This window comes from Canis lupus, chromosome 38 (genome assembly GCF_011100685.1).
Source record: "Canis lupus familiaris isolate Mischka breed German Shepherd chromosome 38, alternate assembly UU_Cfam_GSD_1.0, whole genome shotgun sequence".
NCBI classification, from domain to species: Eukaryota; Metazoa; Chordata; class Mammalia; order Carnivora; family Canidae; genus Canis; species Canis lupus.
The window spans coordinates 23949726-23974289 of record NC_049259.1 but is presented as its reverse complement, the minus strand read 5'-3'; the positions used below and the strand labels follow the sequence as shown (position 1 = coordinate 23974289).

At 42.7% G+C, this 24564-nt stretch overlaps 1 protein-coding gene across 1 annotated transcript in view; it reads right to left on the bottom strand.

Moving 5' to 3' along the window:
* Positions 1-24564, bottom strand: part of SPTA1 (spectrin alpha, erythrocytic 1) — a 67205-nt gene that overhangs the window by 5667 nt on the left and 36974 nt on the right. The window contains exons 28-45 of the mRNA XM_038586401.1: positions 21199-21298; positions 20888-21085; positions 19989-20132; positions 19298-19401; positions 18671-18833; positions 18281-18412; positions 17649-17786; positions 17365-17469; positions 15922-16130; positions 14312-14432; positions 13631-13752; positions 12714-12846; positions 8668-8766; positions 7810-7972; positions 7185-7261; positions 4203-4412; positions 1744-2040; positions 792-904 (exon numbers count right to left, since the gene is read on the bottom strand). Of these exons, the coding sequence (XP_038442329.1) occupies positions 792-904; positions 1744-2040; positions 4203-4412; positions 7185-7261; positions 7810-7972; positions 8668-8766; positions 12714-12846; positions 13631-13752; positions 14312-14432; positions 15922-16130; positions 17365-17469; positions 17649-17786; positions 18281-18412; positions 18671-18833; positions 19298-19401; positions 19989-20132; positions 20888-21085; positions 21199-21298 (2628 nt within the window). The remainder of the gene's footprint in view (positions 1-791; positions 905-1743; positions 2041-4202; positions 4413-7184; positions 7262-7809; positions 7973-8667; positions 8767-12713; positions 12847-13630; positions 13753-14311; positions 14433-15921; positions 16131-17364; positions 17470-17648; positions 17787-18280; positions 18413-18670; positions 18834-19297; positions 19402-19988; positions 20133-20887; positions 21086-21198; positions 21299-24564) is intronic.

Genomic DNA, 24564 nt, shown 5'->3' with positions numbered 1-24564 from the left:
TCACCTGGTTTCTCCTTTTTGAGTTTGTAGAAACAGTATATGTATCACAGATGGTCTAAACCACCGCTTTCACTCTCAAAACTCCGCATTCCTGACCCACCTACTGGATGGGGCCTACCAGCTTTGACAGTTGTTCTAATGTATTACAACTCTCGACATTTCTTCTTTTCCAGGTCATTTGCCCCAGAAGATGCGACAAATGCTATTTTCACGGATAAGACATTCCGCCTTTGGTAAGAGCAACCAGCACGTAGTATCTCAGTGATTCTCACCACAGTTGTATGTTAGGCAGCACCAGAGCTTCATAGCAGGTGCTCTCGGCAGGCTCTGCCTTTGGTCATGCCAATGAAATCCTATGTGACCTTGAGCAAGTCCGTTTGCCCATTGAACTTCCTTCCGCACTCGGAGGCAGAGCTAATCAGACCCGCTCTGTACAATTTTCAAGGTCGCTCTGGGGGTTAAGGGAGGTAGTGGGTGTGGAAGCACTCTGTAGAGTGTAGACATAAGGGACTGTATCATTTTAGACTTTAAGTACAGTCAAAAGGAAAAAAATGAGAGTGTCTAGGAGAGATTATAGAAGTGTACACAATGGGCAGTGGCATCGCATTCTTGTTTCTTGATTTTGCAAGGACTGATTTAGAAAAACATCAATTCCCAATGAAATGGACAGACAGGATTTGGTGATTTTGGAACAGCATAACTGCTGCAGGACCCCCTCCCGCTCCCCTCAGATATGGATTTCATCCCTGTGGCGACGCAGGGATCATGGCTTTAGAGGCAGCGCTGCGCACCTGGTCTCCAAGATCCACTGAAGGAAGGCGCTGGCATTCTGCTCAAACTCCTGGCACATCTCAAAGTTCTTGACTTGTCTCTCCTCCTCCTTTTGTAGCTCCTGCTCCCGCTCCTAAAGCCCCACATCACAGACAGTGGCGTGAACATCGAAGACCTTTATTTGCAGTAAAATAGCTGGTTCCTAGGCTCAGCTGCACACCTGCCCTCCCCTCAATCTAAGTGTCTTCCGGAAGCATGTGCTCCGTGCTCGTGTTTCCTCTTGGCCTCCAAAGGGGAAGGAAGCTCCCTCACGCCCCGCCCCATGAGTACTTGCAGGTGTCTCTAAGACCAAGCCCAGTGGCAAATACACTAATACTAAAGGCAAATCATACCTCTTCTCATTTTTTTTTTTCTGGGTGAAAACTTCATTTAAGTGAACATAAAAGTGGCCATAAAGGGAAAAGTAGTAACAAGAGTTGCCATTTAAATTGACGATATTTTGGTAAAACTTTTCTTTGTTTTTTAATGTTTTCCATAGTTTCTATGATGAATATCTTTATAGACAGATGAAAATGATACACAAGCATATAAAAAAAGGCACTTTGGAGTTATGTATAAAGTAAGGAGTGCCTAGGGTGGGGGGCAATCTATAGGCTGTGAACATACATATGAACCTCATGAACTTTCACATCCCATGTTTGGAAACACCTCCTGGAGCCTGTGTTTGCTTCCCCGGTTCACTGCTCACACCCAGAGGCAGGAGAGTGTCTGAACCCTGGGGTGTAGGGCTACACCCGCTGTGAACGTATTTTCAAAATTTTCTTAGACGGTTCCCGTTCACGACTGCTGTCCTGGCGTCGTTATTAATTGTGTCGTTTCATTCTCAAAAGTCCCCCCCTCCCCCAACTTCTATAATAAATTAGGCAGTCACGCTCACCAGAGTGAAAGAAAGTCTCTGCCATGTGCCTTTACCTTGATGACCTCAGATAGGTGCTTCCAGAACTTCTCTAGCACCTCCATTGTTAACCAGGTGTAAGGGCTGGAGGGCACATTTAAGGCCTTAATCTGCTGGTCTAGCTCCAGCAAATAGTTGAAGTCAGACTGTGCCTCAGCCAAGGAGGCCAGGAAGGCCTCGTGGTCCTTCTGCAGCTGCCGGACCTCGTTCAGGGAGACACAGTGCACAGGCTCCGAGAGGTCCTCCTCGGCGTTCTCACACCAGTGGTTGAAAACGGAAGCCTTGTGTGCAAATTCCATGAACAGCTCCTCAGCCTGCGGAGAAAAAAGTCACCTCCATCTTTCCCGATAAAGCCCCTCCACAAAAGAGAAAACAGGATAAAACAACAACAATAACAAAAAGAAAACCCCTAAAACCACCCAAAAACCATACTCAAATACTTTCAGGGTCAGCTCTCCCAGACAGCAGAACTGAAACCGCCGGGCACATGCACTCAGTGGGCAGGCAGGTGCATGTGAGGCGCCAGCCCGGGCCCTGGCCCCGGTGTGAAATGAGTCAAGTCCTCCGTTATCTACAAATAAGGAGGCTGAAGGACTCCCAGAGTTGTTTTAGGACCAAGAATCCAAGAGAAGCAAGGGCTGTTTTCGGTGATAAGCCTGCACAATTTCTTATCTCGAAGTCTCTGCCCTGATTTTTTGCATGTGGCAAACATGCAACAGCAGGCGTTCAATGAATGAAGGCATGAATCACTGACTACACGGATCATTGACGGGTTAGGCCCGTCTCTCTCATTCTCTGTTTGCTGCTTCTTTCCCTCCTCTGCTCTCCTGCAGACCAGGCCCCTCCGGTGTCTCTTTGTCTCTGAGCTCTTTTCCTGCCTTCCTCCTAAGACATGTTCAGGCCTCAACCTAGTTCCCGACCTCTAATCTGTACCCTTAGCCCTACGTTACCATCTGGAGTTATCCAGATGCTCCAAATGACTGAATTGTCTGGATTTCTGAACAAGAGAAATGGTACAGATTGTTCCAAAGAGTAAGTGAGCAAGAGTAGTTGTAGATTTAAAATGTATCATAGATTTAGGGTCGGCAGCTTGTGTTTCTCAAGAGATTTATCTGAGACAAATGTGAAAATGAGTTTTCATCCCCAAATTTGGAGGTTAAAGAGGAGAAAACTGGCCCCCATGGAAGAGGGATTACAAAGGTATTACACCATTACATCTTACCTTGTACTCCCGTCAGCAATCTCTGCTAAAATAGACTAATACAGAGAAAGCTGAACTGGCCCCTACACGGGAAAGACACAAAAGCCTGTAAAGTACTTTACGTTGTTGGATCATCTGAGTATTTTACACAGATTTTACAATCAGGAACTCAAATAACAAACCTCGGGCAGGGGGTGGGGGTGACTGGGTGATGGGCACTGAGGGGGGGCACTTGATGGGATGAGCACTGGGTGTTATGCTATATGTTGGCAAATTGAACTCCAATAAAAAAATAATAAATAAAAATAAAAATAAATCAAATAACAAACTCTTGTTAGTTTGAAAATTAGGACAAATGGAATCAGAATGCCAGGTGTCTTTCTATATTGAATGCATATATATATGTGTGTAAAGTTGCCCATAAATCGATTTAATTTTTCACTTAAGACTTATTTGTGTAAGTACCAAGCCCTTCAGTAGAGTAATTAGCTAAGGGTCCAGACTGACTAATTTTTATCTGTGTGTTTGTTTCCTAGTTCCCCTAACTGCCTACCTTTACTTGCTGCCCGGTGCCACATTTCTTACAGTCTAGGAATGCTCAGTAATTTCACTGAGCATCCTGACTTCCTTCTATTAGTGATATTTTTTTATGATCAACATCCAATACCTTTAGCAGCCACGACTAAAAAGAACATTTTCATCACTTAAGCCTATATAGAGCTTAGTGGTTTGCATTGCATTTTCAGAGCCATTATCTCTCTTAATCGTCATAACGCAGAAGCCAGTGGTAATGCGATCCTATTTCATTAATGGAGGAATCAAGGTTCAGAGATGTGAAGTGACAGGTACAAGGTCTCCCAGCTAGGAAAGGTGAACACAAGATGAGAATTCAAATTCTATTTGTCAAGTGCTCCTTTTATTTGGGTTAGAGAAAAGTGTAAGGAAAGCCTTGCCTCCTGCCTGCCAGCTTAGTTTTTCCATATGCTAGGGGGACCATTTTTGTCCTTCTATGATGTGTCTGACTTTCATCTCAAGTCAGCTGGGTAACTGACAAATTCGCTAAAAAAAAACCCTTCTTATCAGTCTAAAAACACCCTGATTACTTCTTGTTCAATAAGAATCCCTTCCTGATCTTTTTCATGCACTCACTCAAATGTCTACAGACGATCCAAACAGTAGTTCCAGTACTATTTCTGGATTCCATGACTAATATACAGATAATTGAAGCCTGATCATGACTTTTTCGAAATTGTATTTTTTATTTTATTTTTTTACCTTCTGTAGGGGCAGCTGCTTCTCTAGCAAGTTCTGTCTGTGGGCTGCAGAGGCCTCCAGCAGCTGTTCCCAGCGCCTCAGCAGAGCATCATGGCGCTCCTCAATGGCTTTGGTCTGGCTGTGCTGAGCAACCACCAGTTGGTCCTTTAGGTCAGTTATCTTTGACAGTCTGTCTTGCTGGAAGCTCTGCAGACTGGCATCCAGTGTGTCCTGGGAAAGACCCAAAGAGAGGCTGTGAACAGAGAAACAAGGTAGATTCCCAGGGGCCATTCACACCTGGGTTCCACCAGATTTTTATTATGAACAAGGTAAGGTCTAGGAAAGAATCAGAGTGAGGACCAAGCAAAAGGAAACATAACTTAGAGATTTAAGTGAACATTTGTGGTTGGAATTATGGCTAAGTTCTGGTAGATGCATGTTTTGGAATCAGAGCATAGGTTAGGTATAAAATTAATACTAAGGGAATATTGGAGAACGATATGATCTCCTTTTTTTGAGTCAAAACTAAATGCTTCCTACAGCTCACATCCTAAGACTCCTGTACATACCCTGTTAGATTTTGTGTTCTGATTAGAAGCAGTACACTACTAGAGATCTTGAAAGTACACACGTTGACAACAGACCTCTTACAGGGGCCAGTTGCACAGTCATTTGCGTGTGTGTGGTGTCGATATCAAAATCACAAAATTCTGGGTACTACACTTCCAGCTTTAACAGGGTGGCTTGTATTTAACCAGTTCTTCCTATGAGAACAACTTTAATTGCTGGATAAAGGTACAAAACATCAGCTGTTTGAAAGAGATCAGAATGCAACTCGGGAAACTATACCTCAAGGAATCAAAACTCTAGAGAGATGAAGTAGTAGTAAATTCAGAGTAATATTTTCTGGATATTACTTCCCTAGGACGTGTGGACCACACAGACCAAGCAACTGAGGGAAAGGCAGCTGCTCAGAGCTCTTGATGATCTCATGAAACTAAAGAGACGGTTTCTGGGGAACCAGGCAGCCAGGACTTGAGCAGCTATGGAATAAGCACCGCAGAAAAGCTGGTTCAACCTTCTGCCTGTTTTCCTTCATGGCATCTACAGCTCCCTAAACTATAAAGGACAGGAGTCCCAGAAGCCAAGCAGAAAAACAGTAATGAGGAGTCAAATATGCTAAGCAGCCTCCTCAATAGTCTTACAGTGCTGAGTTGAGGACACAAAGAGGACTAGCCTCAGTGAAAGGGATTCAGTTGGACCCATAAAAGGCCCCAGTAGTAAGAGCTAATTGAAAAAGGCAAGTCAAAAAAAAAATTATGCCTTGAATTATTTCAGTCCCTGGCCAAACAGTAGGGGTTGGATGAGGGATGGAAGTGTTAAATTATAACTCAATCAAAATTCATGAGTTACGCTACTTTAAATGTAAATGGACTCACTATTCCAGTAAAATGATCAAATTTGATAACTAAACAACACTCAACTCTGTGAGATTTTAGGAGACACATCTAAAATATAAAGACACTCCACACGTCCATGTTCACTGCAACATCATTCACATTAGCCTAGACATGGAAACAACCTGAGTGTCTATCAACAAATGGCCAGATGACAAAAATGTGATGTGCGTGTGTATGTGTGTGTGTAAAATGGAACATTATTCAACCATGAGATGGGAGGAAATCCTGCCATTTGTGACAATTTGCATGAAATTTGAGAGCCTACATTAAATGAAGTAAGTCAGACAGAGAAAGACAAATGCTATTTGATATCACTCGCAAGTGGAATCTAGAAGAGCCAAACTTAGAGAAACAGAGGAGACGGGTGGTTGCCAAGGGCTGGAGGGTGGGGGAAATGAGATATTGGTCAAAGGATAGAAACTTCCGACTAAAAGAATGGCTAGTTCTGAGAATCTAATATACAGCTAATAGAACAGTAAGTATTATATACTTGAAACTTGTTAAGAGAATAGATTTGAAATGTTCTCACCACAAAAAAGAAGTAGTGATTACGTGATGGAATGGAGGTGTCAGCTAGTGCTACAATGGTAATCATTTTGCAGCATATAAGTGTATCAAATCAGCAACAAAGAAATAAAATATAAAGACATAAATGTAAAAAAAGAAAAAAAACAACAACCAAAGGATGGAAATAGATATACACTTCAAACACAAAACAAAACAAAAAGCCTAGTTCTCTAGTACATGAAAAAGAAAACTTTAAACCAAGGATTATTATTAGAAAAAAAATTTCATGATTAAAAGTATCAATTCATCAAGGTAATTTATAATTGTAAATGTCAACACAACTTTAAACCTAGCTTCAAAATATATAAAAATAACAAAGTATTTAAATAACATGATTAACAACCAATATCTGGCAGGTAATATAAACCACTGTAAAATACACATCCTTTTCAACTGTACATAGACTATTTACCAAAACGGCCCATTTGGTGGATGTAAATCAAGCTTCTAGAATAATATAGAATGTGTTTTTAAAACAAAGTGGAATTAAACTAGCTATAAATGCCAAAAAAGATAATAAGAAAATTCCCAAACATTTAGAAATTTAGCAAAATACACTATGGAATAACCAGTGGGTTAAACCAGAAATTAGAAATAACAGAAACATTTTAACTGAGTGATAATAGCAGAAGTCACATATGAAATTATGAGGTGCAGGTAAAGCTCTGCTTAGAGGGAAATTTATATCCTTACATGAAGATGCTAGAAAAGCAGAATGGCCAAATATTTGGCGATCTAAAGAACCACCTCAAGAAATGTTTTAAAAAGATAAGTTAACCCCAGAGAGAGTAAAAAAAAATGATAAAGATATAAAAAGATATTAATGGAATATAATATAAAGATATAATAAAGAAAAATTTTTAAAAAATGAAAGTGATACATCAGAGCCTACAGATAATAACCACAGAATCGGGGAATGGGATAATCCTAGTGTTCAGCTTCCATGAATGTGGGCCAGGAGCTGCCCTATTCTCACCTGCTTTGCCAGGAGGGTGAGGGAGGCGGCGAGGTCTGTACTATTGCCGTTGGTCTTCAGGCTTGCTTCCTTCTCAGCTAGAGAGCAAAGGGGATTGATTAGAGGGGAAGGTAGTTGCTCTTGAGTTGGCCTTGCTGAGGAGAAAAGAAATATTTACTCTAAGTCCTACGAGAGTGTCCTGACTCTGGGAATGGATCATTGATTGGGATATGGGAGCAGCGGGGATGGATGGATGGTTTCTCTGGACTTTGCAGCATAGCAGTGACGGGAACAGAGCTAGGGCCAAGGGAACCGCTGCGTGTTTTGAAAACCAAAGGGAAAGTGCAGATTAGACATAAATTGTGAGTGATCAAACACACTGTATTTTAGAATGTTTTGCATGGCTCATGAAATCACCAATTCCTCAAAAATGTGTTTTCTGGAATTCTGGTCCTCAGTCACCCATCAGCAAGCTTTCTGGGGCAGGTGTGCACATGAGAGTGTAATTGTGTCCAGAAAAGGTAGGAGTGGGTGAGGACGGAGTATCTCTCTTCCCATGGGAAGTGAGAAAAGCCCAGAGCCTTTCTATCCATGGAATTTACCAGCATTTCTGACATCCAAGGACCCTGTTCCTCACACGTCATACCTATCCAGGCCTCCACCACGTCAGCCTTCCAGTTAAACTGCTGAAAGGCGTAATCATCTTCCAGTTGCAACTTCCAAGCACCTATTGCCCTGGACAGAGAAGGGATCTTTTCTTTCAGAGACTCTATCTTGGCAGAAATCTTCTCCTTCTGCTGACTTTTCTCCTGCGACATCAAGGTGGAGGGGAGAGGAAGGACAGATACGTGGGTGGATGTCTAGGGCTAGAAGCTGGAATTCTTTAGCATGATAAAAAGGTGCCATGTCTCTCATTCCAAATACATAGCTACTGTCCTCTGGGTCTAGTGCACTTACCATATTTTTCCTCCATGCCCAGGATGGTTATTTCCACTCTAGCATTTGGGAGATCTACTTGTGTTTGTCCACATTATTGTGGCCTTTTTAGTTGGAGTCCCCTCTGTCCAAGGTTCTTGGTATAGCACTTAGACCAGTGAGGGTTTGTAAAAACAAGCATTTAAATAAAAAAATGATTCTCAAGTCACAAAGAAGTTTCAATCTGGTCCTCTCCCTACATGCATATGAAGAAACTTCTTCACATTTTTTCAACACTCTACAACCAAAGCATGTCATAAGACCTTTATAAATGCCATGTCCTGCATACAATGAGTAGGAGGGTCAAGAAAGGATTGAAGGACATCTGAGAGGTATCCCTACAAGAACTTGAAAAAAATAATTTACAAAAAGCAGCGACTGAATAGGTAATTACTTGCTCAGAGCAAAAGCAAGGCAGCTTAGGCAGAAATTATTAAAATTCAGCGTGATTTAGCACTGCTCATGATTCTGTATTTGGACCAATCCCTTTTGGAAAATGAGCTTGGCCTGGAATCCCCGAGTTGCTCACCTCATTCAAGATGTCTTCTCCTTGAGCACATATACCTTGCACTCGGGTCTCATGGACAGCAAAGTCATTTTCCAACGCTTCATGCTTCTTTAGCAAGCTCTGTATGAATGAGTCAGTGAGAATCAACACATCCAAGCCTGGACAATCTATCCCATCCGCATTCTGACTCCCATTGACACTACTACCCACAGAGATGATTCAGCTACGCTGCTGGAGTAGAGGCGTGTCCACCTCCTGCATAATGCCACTCAATGCTTCTCCCAAGGCTCTTTACTCGCCAAAAAGGGCAATCTTACCAGAAAAGAAGGAGGCAAAGGAGTACAGCTCTGTGAACTTAGGCGTTTTTGGACTTCGGAATGAGAGTGTTTGGTCAAGGTAATATATAAGGATTCCTCTATTTCGAAATTTATATAATTCCATCAAACATTATGCCCAATGGAAAGATAATAAGTATTATCTTACACTGAGAATTGAGTTAGGGGCACCTGGGTGGCTCAGTCGGTTAAGTGTCTGCCTCCCAGAGTTCTGGAGTCCTGTTCCCTGCTCAGCAGGGAGTCTGCTTCTCCCTCTGTCCCTGCCCTCCTGCTCATGTTCTTTCTCTCTCTCTTGCTTTCTCTCAAATAAATAAAATATTAAGAACAAAACAAACAAACAAACCAAAAGAACTGACCCAAAGGCAGCTGAAGAGAACATTGAGCTGTCTTGAATCTCACTCTCAACTTTCTCTGTGTCTACCTGCTGCTGGAAGGATGGAGAATGGAGTCAGGACGAAGTCCGGGAGTTTTGTGTCTCCTCCTTCTCTGTATTCTCCTGAGTGTTATCCAGCCAGCCAGCTCTGCCCGTCACCCCCCATCCTCAAGAAAGCCTGGGCTTTCTCTGCTGCCTTTGCCTCACCTTGTCACAAAGGCACCCCATCCACTTTTCCTTCTACATCACATACTAACCAGGCCAAAGGAAGAAAGAGGTTTTGTGTGACTACCAGACTTTTAACCACCACATTTTGAAAATAAAAGAATTTCTGATACTTGGTTTCCATACATGGTTTCTTGGGCATTAAAATAAGATGGTTGTTTCTTTAAATACAAGGTGAGCTACATGATCTGGTATGACTGTGTCACATTTCATCATTTTTTAAAGATTTTGTTTATTTATTCATGAGAGACACACAGAGAGAGGCAAAGACACAGGCAGAGGGAGAAGCAGGCTCCATGCAGGAAGTCGATCCCATGACCTGAGCCAAAGGCAGAAGCTCAACCACTGAGCCACTCAGGTGCCCTGTTATATTTTATCCTGATGCAGAAACTGTACATGGAGACTGGAACATGATCCACTATATAAAATAGACTGACTCAGCCATCTTTTCACATACTCATAATGCATGAAATAAAGTCTTTTCAACACTGTCACCTTCTGTTTCCAATCTCTTTTCTATGCTTCTCTTTGGACACCTCAGAAGCTCAGGTACCACACATCAAACACAAGTTTCCTCTAAGTAAAATCCAGATGTTTCTCTTTAAAATACATTCTTAACTAGCCTCCTTAATGTTGTGTTAAAAGTTGATAAGGAAAAAAAAAGTTGATAAGGCCAAAAGATTAAAACATGGTTTAAATATATTTATAATGCATCTCATAACTGCAAGAAGTTGATCAGAAACATCTTCTCTTCTTCTTACATGTTAAACGAAGGGAGACGATGAGATCATGGGAAGGAAATTGAAATTCAACAATAGGTAAACAACTCTCTTTTCTTATATTAGCCAATCTTTATGGGCCCAGGAAACCAAAAACTCAGAAGGTCAATTTTTTCTTCATGAAAGATGACATAGAAGGGCTATGTGGATAAATATCTTAAGGTAATAGTGAGGAGTATTAGCAATAAAACTCATTAAATCTTTTCCTAGAATTTTTATGTTAGTGCAAAAACTCATTAAGATGACCCTTTGAATGTGATGGCTTAACTACACCTATTGAAAGATCAAGATTAGCAGAATGGGCTTAAAAATCTGACCCAACTGTATGTTGTCTACAAAAATCACACATCAGATGTAGTAGTGTGGGCAGGTATGAAAGTGGCACATTCACACCTGTAAAAAGATGAGCCATGCCCTGGCTCTCATCTAAGACAACAGTGAGCTCTAAACAGATTGTGGACTTAAAATTAAAATGTAACTCTCTAAACTTTTGGAAGAAGACATAAGAGAAGATCTTCATGATCTAGGGCTAGGCAAAAAGTTTTAAAATTTGACGCAAAGCACAGAAGGTCAACAGTTAAAGCAAACAAACATTCCAATCAGAAAATGGGCAAAAGAGGCAAAGAGACATTTCAATGGAGAAAAGAGATAAGCAGCAAAAAATCACATAAAAAATTAGCCATCAGGGAAATACAGATTGAAACCACAATGAGATATCCTGCACTCGTATCAGATGGCCTAAAATAAAGACGATGACGGCACTAGATCCTGGCAAGGAAGGGGAGAAAGTTGGGATCACTCATACCCAGCTGGTGAGTGTGTAGAATGGTACAACCACTCTAGAAACAGCTTTGTGCTTTTACATTTTTATGTATTTATTAATTTATTTTAGAAAACAAAATATGCAGTTATCCTATGTCCCAGCAATTGGACTCCTGGACATTTATTTCTGAGAAATGAAGACTCAGGTTTACATGGAAGCTTCTGCATGAATACTGAATGCAACTTTACTCATAACAGCTAGAATGGGGAGACAAATCCAGATAGCCTTCAACATCCAAGTGATTAAATGGGTACATCCATACCATGAAATACTACCCAGCATGAGTGGACTATTGTTGCACACAACCTGAATGAATCGCCGGACAACTACGCTGAATGAGAAGCTGATCCCCAAAAGTGACATACTCTATGAGTTCATTTTTACAATATGCTTGAAATGTCAAAAATTATTGACAAAGGATTGGTGGTTACCCGGGAATAAGGAAGGGGGTGGAGACAGGAGGGAAGAGGGTGACAGTGATGTCCTGCATCCTGACCGCATAGGGGCCAGTGTCCTGGCAGGTGTCACCTCTGAACGAACCTGGGTAGATGGTACCTGGGGCCTCCCTATAATTCTATATTCTATAGAATTCTATATTCTATAATCTATAGATTATAGATCTATTCTATATTCTATAATCCTCCCTAAGAATTCTATATTCTTACAACCGCATGTGTATCCACAATTCTCAAGACAAAAGATTTCATTTATAAAAGAGAAGCCTTTGGGAGTGTTTGATATGAAAACTTAAACTACTTAAATGTGTGGCATGTGTGCACATGTCCCAAATGACTTTTCAAAGGAAAGGGGTTGGCGGTGCGAATTTTATGCTATGCAGGTTTTAAGCTTTCTCTTGCCAGTGTGAGGCTTTCCTTATGTCATCACATAAGAGCAAATTAAACTCCACAGAGAATTCTTGGTAAATCCCTAAGTTTTAAGGCTATTAGGTACAGATCTCAAGGTCCCAAGAACATTATTTTCTTAAGATCACTCAAAAGCTCTAGAACTCCATATTAACTCAAGGCCACACAGATTCATTTCTTTATTGGGAAATTCTATACCATATTTACAAATATGTCTCTAAATTGTGAACGTAGTCTACCTGCCAGGTAGCCCTTCTAAAATTATGTTTTCTAAAAATAAAAAATAAAAAAAATAAAATTATATTTTCTAGAAACTGCAACCAATGCCCAGGCATAAGAATCTTTCCAAGTCAGTGTAACGTTAGTATCTGAGGGAATTTTTAGGAAACCTCACCCTGTGAGGGAAGGTCTGTCACTATGATGACAAAAATCCCAGACAGATCCCAAATCATGGGATTGAGCTTTGAGTCCTGCCTTCACACCTGATATATTCCAGGATTGTATCTTTGGGTCTTGATTTTTCATATTTAAAACTGACAGAAGTATCCATATTTGCATCATCTTTTTCTCCCACCAGGGGAAAGATTCTTTTCGTAGAGGAAAACGTCGACTACTTAAGAAAAGATTCAAATCAAAGGGAAGATATTAGTCATTCGACTTGTCGCTCACCTGAGTAGTGGCCAGTGTGTCTCCAGAAGCCCCTCCGGCGACCATAGCTTCCTTTTCACTGATCCAAGCCTCCTCCTCTTCGGCATTCTGCATGAATTCCAGGTACTCTAAGGATTCCTCTAGCTGACGCCCTCTGTAACAGGGTGGTGAGCCCAGGGAGGACGAGAAGAAACCAGTACTCAGGGGAGCACAGAGAGCAGCACAGCCACCGCTGCACTGGGCCACAGAACTATCGAATCTGGGGTCCTGTGAACCAGTGGAGGCCCTGGCCCCGGACATCAGTTTTGTGGCATCATCTGCTCTCTGGGAATCTTTGCTGAGGGAGGGGAGCCTTGTCCAAACATGGGGGCCCAAACATCAGAGCTGGAGAAGAGCATCAGTGAAGTAGTATCTCTACTCTAAGCACCACCACTCCTCTTATCCAATGAAGGCACCACGTGATGCTAGAAGTTTCCTTGTTTTCCCCAGGAAGACATACCTATCATAGGCAGAAATTATTCTGTTTGGATATATGGCTATAGGGTTCTCATTGGCTGTATGGTATCAGGAAGAAAATATACCTCTTTGTTCTTTTACTCCTAGGAGCTGCACACAGCACTAAGCCTGGGGCGGGGGGGGGGGGTCATACACAGTAAAAGAGACCCAAGGGGCAGGCCCTGGTGTGAAGGATTGGCATATGAGGCCAACAATGATAAATGACAATTCCAAGTAAGCATGGGAGCAGACGTGTGTTCAGGCCGCAGAGGAGACAACCTCCCCGTGTCCTCCTGGGGTAAGTAGGGCAAGCTGCATGGAAGATTGCCATCTGAGCAGGGACTTTGATGATAAAGAGAGATGGGGAGTGGAGGGGAGCAGCCAATGCTAAGCCCAACACCAGCAACCCAGGAAGACAGCGGGGCCTCTTATTGCCAACTCACCGCGTGGTAGCCAACTCTTTGAGCTTCTCCCAGTGTTGGAAAAATTGAGCCAGCCGCTCCTGGATCTCCTCTTGCCCCACAGCAGCCTTGTCTTGCAGCCTCTGTGCCGCATCCAGCACATTCTGAAGAACACACACCCCCATGGCACATTGCCCCACAAACTCTCCTCATTGACTCATAGCTCCCTGGCCAGGTATCCAGCCCTTCCCACACTCCATGTCATTTATAAACTTCATGGTACTTGGGGGTGTCTTGAAAATCATGGGAGAATGAAGATGCCTGCAATGAGGCCCACCACGCTAAAGGTCGCCTCGTGCAACTTCAGTGCTTGCACTAGGCTGCACTCCACGATCATGGATTATTCATGGTGACACTGCTGCTGAGCCAGACCCAGAGAGGTCTTCTTCCCCTGTGGCTCAGCTCAAGAACAGCTCTTCCAGATATCCCAGCCCACGTCCTAGTCAGCAGCCACAGTGACTGGGGTGTTGAAAGTGCCCTTTACAAGGAAAAGCACAGATCCCTGTGCAGAGTCCTTCTACTCATGGGCAACATGAGAGGAGGGAAGAATGCCTGTGAGCTCTGTGCCTAGCTCCTGGGACCCTGCGTGCCACCTCCGCGTTGTGTACCATCACCCCACTTCCCATAGTACAGGGAATGTTGTTAAAATACAACTCCTCCTACCTGGATGGTGGGTTCGTGGGCCACCAGCTCCCCCTCGAGGCGCTTGTGCTTCTTCAGCAAGTTCTGAACCCCCTGAAGGTCCCTCCCGTAGTCCTGGGAGCTCACTTTTAACAATTTTTCCCTGGGACCAAGAAAGGAAATGGAAAACATAGTTTAGACACGTGAGACTATCCTAAAGCAAGAGTGTTCTAAGAGTGGGTGTGTGGCTGGGGGTGGGGAGGTGGTAAATTCTGGAACACTTGGGTGTCAGTAACCACAAAGATAATTAGTACCCAAGGCTTTCTGCAAAACTTCTGACAATATAAATGAAAATAACATATGGATTCCCACTATACCATGGCTGTCCCAGCCTTCCCGTTCGTTCCCTTGCCTGTCTATCTCTTCATCTTTTCTTCTTTGCTCAAAACGACACACTAATGTTTCTCTTTCAAAAAAAAAATGTAAAAACTGTATGCTCACAAATGAATGACCCTATGTACATATATGACCTTCATGGCCTTTATTACTTTTGCCTATTAATATCAATAACGAATTTGGGTAGAATGGGTATAGATAGCTGATACTGTAGGTATCATGGCAGTTGGATTAGTTCCAAGTGTAAAATATTTGAACAGCACCACAAAGGACAGTAAAAGACTACAGACAGGAATATATTATCTCATTGTTTCTAGAAGTTCCTACAGTGTCTTACATGCTGCCCTATGTATGTATCAGGCTTCCCCCTAATTCATTGGTTACCAGCAAGAATCATCAGATTTGTAGAAGAGGAATGTGATGAGGCAGGTTAAATGGGAATTTGATTTACTAAGATTTTCCCAATAGTACTTTTTACAACAAAAGTAGAATTAGTAATGAAACCATGGCAGGTACTGGGTAATATTGTCTTGTGTCCAGTTCGGTGATACCTACTATACACAGGATACACAAGGCATAACGTGGATGCAACTAGATGGTATTAAGCAAAGCAAAACATGTCAGATAGAAAAAGGCAAATACCATATGATTTCATTCATGTGTAGAATTTAAGAAACAAAACAGGTCATCATAATGGAAGAGGAAAAGAAAGATAGAAAAAGCAGGAAGCAAACCATAAGAGAACAAACTGAGGGTTTATGGAGGGAGGTGGATGTGGGATGGGCTAGGTGGGTGATGAGGGTTAAAGAGGGCACCTGTTGTGACGAGCACTCGGTATTATCCCGAAACCAATATTACGCTGTATGTCAACTAACTAGAATCTAAATAAAAAAAAAAAAATGACAAAGATCTCATCAGTTGAGTCAGTTGTGAAGGCCCAGCTGTCTCATTCAGATATTACACATTCTATGAACCATCTAGAACAAGTGCACGTGGCTTAATTTTGTTCCCCGAGTGTATGTGAATTGTTCCCCACTTCTCCAAGCCTGTCTCCTTGTGCCTGCATACAATGAAGTAATCTGAGAAAAAAAATAAAACCAATGTTAACTTGAGGCTAAGGCAAACATGGTTAAGAAGTAATACCAGCTGTAAGAAGCAATTAGATATTTCACTTCAGTACCAAACAGGAAGGAACACGTTTGGCAGATGGTCTCTGCTCTTCGGTTACTTAAGCAGCCTGCGTTGGAGGTACATACTCTATCCACGACTCCTCATCATCTAAGTCCTGGAAGAACTGGAACAAGTCATAGGCCTCCTTCAGTTTCTCGTGGTGTGCCGCTGCCAAGTTCTGGACGTTCAGGAAACGCTCGTTGACATTATCCCTTTCCTCCACAATCTGGTCAACATTGAAAGTCCCGCTGGAGAGCAGGTCAGTGGCCAACTCATTCAGGTCGTTGAGTGCATCCTAAAAAGCCCAGGTGTATTCAGTGAACAGAATGGTACAGGTATGAGGTAGACCCTGAGGGAAGCCCGGGTGGCTCAGTGGTTTAGCGCCTGCCTTCAGCCCAGGGCGTGATCCTGGAGACCCAGGATCGAGTCCCACGTCGGGCTCCCTGCATGGAGCCTGCTTCTCCCTCTGCCTGTGTCTCTGCCTCTCTCTCTCTCTGTGTCTCTCATGAATAAATAAATAAAATCTTAAAAAAGAAAGTAGACTTTGGACTTTAACCACTAGTGCAGATTCAAAGACTGGGTTTAATAGGTTATTTTTGAAGATAGTCAATTTGATAGATATGCTCTTTTAACTCGGCTCCGATAAGGGCCAGATCAGAGGGCAGTATGAGGGATGTGACTGTGATGCTCAACCTGTCCGTTCGCCTTCTGGTATTCCCTCCCGTCCCCAACTGGAAAATGAGTGTGAATAAGTGTGTGTCTCCAACCAGGACTGTCTTCCTCATTGTACTGAATTTGATGCAGATTAGCTGGTAGAAGCTTTCAACAAAAGCTTCTCTATCCTACCATCCCGAGGCTGGCCACGTCCAGGACACACCCAGCCCCTTCTGTCTGTTTTCACACTCACGCTGCCCTTCTAGTGATGTCGGGGGGAATGTCATCAAGTCCTAAAGCTCTGAACTTAGAAAGACTTTGACTTCTTGTCCTTTCTGTGCATATCTCTGCCACCAAATAAAACTGGTAATATAAAATTCTCCAGGATGAAATTAATACCTGCCAATGTGTTTATCATTGCTCCCAAGATGCATTTCTGCTTGATATTGGAATGCAACTGAAATTCTCCACAGAATTTCCAGAGTGTATACATAATTCAACTTCACTGCACATGACATCCCCCTCTGATAGTTTTGCTCTCTATAATTATGTAAAATAAACTTCCATTTTCTTTCAAAGGCCAGATCAAATATGAGCTTTGGTAGATAGTGAATTTATGCGCATCCATCATTAAAAGGTAGACAAGATAGCTTTAGGATCCTCTTCCTTTGAATCTGCAGCTTCATGATAATTGCTAAGCAGTGACCGTTGCAGCAGCTCAGCAGCCTATGGATTTGACCTGGTTATAATGACCACTGGCTGAGAACACAGCCGGTTTGGCAAGACAGTGTTCTCAAATGGCCTCCTAAGATGAGAGAAGAGGGTCAGAAGCATTTCCATTCTGCCCAGAGCAATGAGATTCTAACACTGCTTACCTCTCGGGCCAGCATTTCTGTTTCCAAAAGCTGATGTTTCTTGAGCAAGTTTCCTGCTGAAGCCAAGTCCCTGGCCTGATCTTTCATGGCCAGCAGTGTCTCTGCCTGGGAATAAAGGAATATGCAGTGAAGATGCCAGATGAAAACTGTTTTTAAGGAGAACATTAGCAACCATGTCCCCCAACATTTCCCAATAAAGTTAAGAAAATTGTTCATGCATAAAGCCATTTAACGGGCAAGTATTTATTAAATTCCCATGTCCCCACCATTCTGGGTATGATTACCTCTGAGAGCCAGAACTTGAAGTCCTGGATGCCTGTGTTGAACCTCTGTTGGCGACTTGCCTCATTGAGCTTCTGTCCTTTGTCAATTGTTTTCTCAAGCAAGTGGTTCCAGTGTCCTTCCAGCTCTTCCAGTTGAGTCTAACCCAAAGAAACTCGGGGATCACTATGGTCTTTAGGATCCTGAGTCCTATGACAACTTGAAAAGACACTGTAGGGGGCTGGGAGTTCATAACTAGCCAAAATCCACCAGCACTTGAATGCTGTACTTTTTAAACCAGTTATGCTTAATCTGGGAAAACAACAGGAGGTGTTGGAAGAAAGTTTGAGGAAAGGGCCCTGGCTGCTTACAGATGCTAAATGCCCAAAGTCTTGGCAGCAGGGATAGAACATGTCCAACAAGCAAGACGACACTTAGGATTTAGGTCTAAAGCTTTCTCAGAATCCTAGATACTGAGTTTGACGTAAATGATAAGGTCTGAGCATCGCGGTTTCCCACCTTCTTTGTGGACGGTCAGAGGGAAGACTGTTAACCACAGAACACACTCCGCATCCCCACCCGTGGAAACGCTGAAGGAGGAAGAGGCTTCTCCGAAGGTGCATTTAGCCCAAACCACCCTGAGCAGAATCCCTACCTTCATGGTTTCTTCATTGCCCTCACATGCATCCCGCTCAATCAGAGAGTTCCCCAAATCGAGGACTTCCTTCACCTCCTCGGCTCGGCCTTGGACCTCATTTTCAAAGGTCTGGTGCTTCAGGTATTTTCTCTGAAGGGAAAGCAGAAGCCAAATTACCCTGTAATCTAAGGAAGCAAGTTAGATAAACTCTGTTTCTAAGAAAGAGTCAATGTTCTGTTATAACTAATGGTGCCTTCTGAAAGACCCGCCCCTTCACATTAGACTTGGAAGCTCCCGAGGGCAGGGCAGTGGTCTCAACAGTGAGGAAGCGTTCTGTGTAGGGAGCTGACCCTTCACCCCACAATCTGGGTTTGTCAGAGTTTTCCAAAATTCCTATTTTGAACTTGCCTGAATGTTGGTGGGATCTTTGTAGGATTCATCGCAGGCTATGGGCAGCATCTCGCTGATCCATTCCTCCAGGTCCTCAAGGTCATGGTAGAACTTTTTGAGGTCAGTATAGTTGCCGAGTTTTGTTCTCTCAGCAACCAGTAGTTCTTTAAGAGCATTCCATCTGGGGGAGGAGGCTGGATCACTCTCTGCCCTTGACCCTCCCACCAAGCTTTGATGCCATATCTGCAATCTTCCCGTTTGCCAACCTGTCCTTTCTCCTCTCATTATTTATAAATTTTTATACTATATATAACATAGCTATATATTATTTAGTTGTATATTATAATATTACATTTTATATACATGCATATATTACATATAATAGTGCATATTATATTGATAGATCTAGTTGTTGCATAGTCTCATTATTTTCAAATATATAGTGGCTAAATCAGTAATTTTTAAGTTATTTTCCATGCCTTTCATTCTGTTGAGCCTGGATCAGAAATGTTCGCAAGTCACAAGATAGTTTTAGGCATTTAGAAATGAAAAGAACTCAGAGTGTGACCCCTATCCTCCATGCTAGCAAAGAGATTGCTCTGCTATGTCTTCCTTAGCTCACAAAAACACTTGCTCAGGCCTGACCTGTCCAGCACCCGTTGGAAGCGAGCAGCAATCTCGTCCTTGGCATAGTGGTCATCAGCTACGAGCCGCTCTGTCTCATGTTCTAGCTCAGTGATCTTATTTTCCTAGATAGAGGAAAAGAAAAAAATCCAGATCCCTGGGGATTAGGCTTTCAGTGCAATCCCAGACTCCCTCTGAGAAAAGAACAGAGATACCCCTTGTGGCTTCACAAGGGGGAACAAAACCAGGGCCAAAAGGTAAATGCCATGAAAATGGCTTTTAACTCAACAGGAAGAGAAATATTAATAATGACAATAAGATGGTTCTGAGTTCCTGGGGTACTGAACTCCTGGTAGGGACTCCTGTTGTACTGACTCCTATGGTACTGAGCTCCCTAAAGAACAGACTCCTCCCATGACCGTGGCAGAGGGTGACTCCTGCACTGGGTGGGATTTTGGAATAACCGGCATATAAAGTCACTTCCAAATCTAAAAGGTTGTTAGGTTGTAAAAACCTGGGCTGCAGTAAGGCGGTCTGATGCCATGAGTGAACTTGGGTAAGACTAAGCCACTGTGTCAAGCTGCCCTGTCTGCTCAGAGCTCTCTGTAAAAAGCAAATTAAGATACTTGTGAATCATAAAACTACATACATATATAGAATTTCTGTTATTATTATTAATATTCATTATTGGAATTCTTATATTAGTTATTACCTGCGCAGTGATTGCCTTGTCCAAGTCATCCCGTTTCTTCAACAAGGCCTCCAGACTGTCTAAGGAACTCTCTCCCTCTGACCTCAGGGAGTTCTCACGTGCCAGCATCCAGCCCTCAGCCTGATCACATTTCCCGTGGAACAACTATGAGGAACGAAGGAAGAGGTTATATCCAATCCAAGGGACAGAGGAAATGACTGATCCCTCTCCTATGGCACTGACATAAGGGGTCCCGTAAGGGTTGCTTATGTTCTTCAAAGAAACATTCATACCATGAATCTTACCTATACTGGACCTTTTACTCTTCCCTAAAGACACATTTTATGTTTTTATATAAGCTATATTCCATTCCCAGGGTGCATTTCCCGTATGTTGCACAAGGCAGATGCTGGCTGGTTATTTCTTTAGGACTCTCATAAACACTACCTTCAGGATGTTCATCCTTTCCCTCCCTGGCACTAATCACTCCCTCTTCTTTAGCCTCAAAACTTTCATACATTTTGTTTTATTAATAATCCCTCTGTATTAGAATGGCCTGTCTACATGTCTAATGTCACTACTTAAGAAAAAGGGTGTTATTTTACTAATCTTTGTATTTCCAGGGCTCTGCACACAGCAGGTTCTCAAAAAGAACCAATCAGCCAAACTCTCAATCAATAAATACATTATAATCACCTCATCTCATGCCAATAGTTGATCCCCACTTTGTTTGGCTCTCCTCGCAGGGATAAGAGCAAAGAACATCACAATAATGAGAGCACAATGGCAGATTGCCAAGACATGCCCGTGTGCCCACAGGAGGGCAAGCGCAGTGAAAGGAGCACCTGTAGTGACTGCAAATTTGCACAGAAGGAACAGACTAAGGCCAATCCTTCTCAATGGGGTGAATTTTGCTTTACCTGCAACTCCAGACACTGATCCAGCATCCTCTTGCGTTGTTCCCAAGCTTTCTCCAAGTCACCTTTCTTTACCCTGATCTCTTCAAGTTTTTCTTCAATTTCAGGGCTGGCACGGTGCTCACTCCTTATAAGTTCTGCACCAAAGTCTTCTAAGGCCTGGAAGGTGGGACCCTCTGCCTCCATGTCAGCACGACGCTCCTATGTTGGAAAAAGGGAGAGATTGGTAGTACCAGTGGCATCTCAGCAATGTCATAAAATGAGGGAAGTTTGGGAGGTCATGTGACTAGTAGCTGTGGATTTTGTAGCCATACCTGGTGTCGCTCTAGCAGGATCTCCGTGCCAATTAAATCATCAGCCAGCTCCTGTGATGATACTATGCCACTAATGCTACTGATCCAGTTGTCCAGGTCTCTAGAGAAATAGATGTATTGGGATTGACAAGAAAGTCTTGTAGCTCGAGAGAGGGCTGTCCGTCCTTGGCTTTTCCTCTCTAAAAAATACATCTAGATTAACACCTTGCATCTGGCTTTATTTTTTTGTTGTTTGTTTTATAAATTTTTTTAAATTTATTTTTTATTGGTGTTCAATTTATTAACATACAGAATAACCCCCAGTGCATCTGGCTTTATATGCTTCTCAGATCTTAGGTTTGTTGTTCACACTGGTTTTTGTTTGTTTGTTTATTTTAAAGATTTTTATTTACTTATTTGACAAAAAGAAAGCATAAGCAGGGAAAGCGTGAGAGGGAGAAGCAGGCTCCCCACTGAGCAGGGAGCCCAATGTGGGGCTCGATCCCAGGACACCAGGATCATGACCTGAGCTGAAGGCAGATGCTCAACCACTGAGCCCCCCAGGTATCCTGTTTGTTTTAAAAGGCAAATTTATTATTGTAAATTTGTTATGCATTACTATGCTTGTGTATAAAGAATGAAAATAATCTTTTAAAAGGAAAGAGATCTAAAATATAAAGTTACAGAGATGAAGACAGATCGACACTTTCTAGAATATGGTAACGATGCCTAAGAAAAATTCCAAGGAAAAGGAAAAAACAGGGAAAAGACATAAGTGTGATAAAGATGATTTACTAGAAACCAATTGGAAGTGTGTTTTTTTTTTAATTTTGCTAAGATTTTTTTTTCAGAATTTTACTTAAATTCTAGTTAGTTAATATTTGAAGGGTACATGTTCCCCGATGTCTATACCAGCATTATCTACAATAGTCAAACTATGGAGAGAGCCCAAGTGTCCATCAACTGATGAATGGATAAAGAAGATGTGTGACATACATTTATACCCAATGGAATATTACTCAATCATCAAAAAGAATGAAATCTTGCCATTTGCCATAATGTGGATGGAGCTACAGTGTATTATGCTAAATAAGTCAGAGAAAGACAAATACCATGATTTCACTCATATGTGGAATTTGAGAAACAAAACAGATGAACATTGCAGGGGGAGGGGAGAAAAAAGAGAGAGAGAAGCAAACCATAAAAGACTCATGATGATAAAGAACAAACTGAGGGTTGATTGAAGGAAGTGGGCGGGGGATGGGCTAGATGTGTGCTGGGCATTAGGAGGGCCCTTGTGATGGGCACTGGGTGTCAGATGTAAGTGATGAATCACTACATCCGCCTGTTGTTTACACTGTTTGACTTAATAATGTCAGTCCCTTATGCTTGAACCTATCTTCATCCATGTTATCTCTTTCAGTTCTTGCAATAATCCTCTACGGAATCCTGGGAACTCTTTTGCTTTTGGTTTGGAGATGAGGAGGTCAGCCTAGAGAATGCCAGCGATTTGCCCATGTAATCAATACAAGTAAAACCAGGCATCTGGACTAGAACCCAGACACTTACATCCTGAACCAATACGTATTCCATTGCTCTTAATAATTCTTGTTCTTAAAAAGTAGATTCTTGGGTTTGAAGATCTATCTTATATGGAATCTCAGGGAAGGTATGTCTTCATTCTTACTTTTATTCCCAGCACACATACACCGCCCCCCCCCCCATGCACTCCATGCTGTTGATGAGACGAGGGCCCACCTCTCCCTGTTAGCAGTCAAGGGGAATGAGGAAGAGAGCAAAGGTCCAGGTCCCAGAAGGTGAATGTCAAGCTAACAGTGCCCTCATCTGCAATTCTGTGTGATGCCCAAATTGAGCATCACATACAGAGAGTCCTTCCTCTGGCTGGAGAAACCACAAACATCCACTCAAGGGCAGAAAGGCCTTTTCTTTTCTTTTCTTTTCTTTTCTTTTCTTTTCTTTTCTTTTCTTTTCTTTTCTTTTTTTTCTTTTCTTTTCTTTTTTTCTTTTCTTTTTTCCCCTTATTTTATTTTATTTTATTTTTTATTTTATTTTTTAATTTTATTTTATTTATTTTTTAGTTGATTATAGTGGGTGCATGCATTTTATTTCTTTTTTAATAATAAATTTATTTTTAATGGTGTTCAATTTGCCAACATACAGAATAACACCCAGTGCTCGTCCTGTCAAGTGCCCCCCTCAGTGCCTGTCACCCAGTCACCCTCACCCTCCGCCCACCTCCCCTTCTACCACCCCTAGTTCGTTTCCCAGAGTTAGGAGTCTTTATGTTCTGTCTCCCTTTCTGATATTTCCTACACATTTCTTCTCCCTTCCCTTCTATTTCCTTTCACTACAATTTATATTCCCCAAATGAATGAGACCATATAATGTTTGTCCTTCTCCGATTGACTTATTTCACTCAGCATCATACCCTCCAGTTCCATCCACGTTGAAGCAAATGGTGGGTATTTGTCATTTCTAATGGCTGAGGAATATTCCATTGTATACATAGATCATAGCTTCTTTCATAAACTCCTGTATTCACTTCGTCAAACAACTAAGTCTCCTTGGCTGCTTACTAAGCACCGAACCCTGCTGAAGAGCAGTTCACACCTTAGATTAAACGGAAACAAAACACAAGGGGCAAATACTTATTTCTTTCAAAAACAGCGTGAAAAGCAGGAGAGTCGTTAAGAGGTGAAGGTAGGAGTCAGAGTTGCTCAGAGAGGGGGAGTATTACTTCTGTGTCAAGACGAGTGAGATCTGAGATCTCGGAAAGGAAAGGAGGCGGCATCTGACTTGGAACCTGAAGTCCGAGCGGAGCCCGAGCCCACGGAGAGCCGGGAGCACCGACATGATCTGGGGGTGGCTCTGGCTGCTGCTTACTTACGTTGTATTAAAAGCTATGGTCTTCCAGACGTAACTGGGGTGGGGTTGCCAAGAGCAGCTGCAGTTATTTACCAAAAGTCCTTTTTCCCCCCAAAAAAAGTATTACATCGAGAGCCCCTACTTCCCGGATCCTCAATTCCAATGCTCCTCCTGGCAGACGGCCCAGTGGTGCAGAGGTGGGACTGGCCTCACAAGATGGGGTCTGCTTGCTCGACTGTGGCAATAATGTCTGGACTCTCCAGAAAGGCAACGGGAGAGCTCTAGGATTTGACCCCAACGCATGTGTGCTCCTGGCCTGGTACCCGGCCTGAGCTTCTGACACGCTCACCGAGCTCTGGCCGCACCATCCTCAACGAGCCGGTGCATCTGGCACGGCGTGTGTCTGCGCCAGTCGTGCTCTGCCACGGTTGCCCGTGCTCCTCCCGCCTTCCCGCTGCAGAGGACGTGCCCGCGCGACCGGTCCCCTGGCACAGGTGCCCC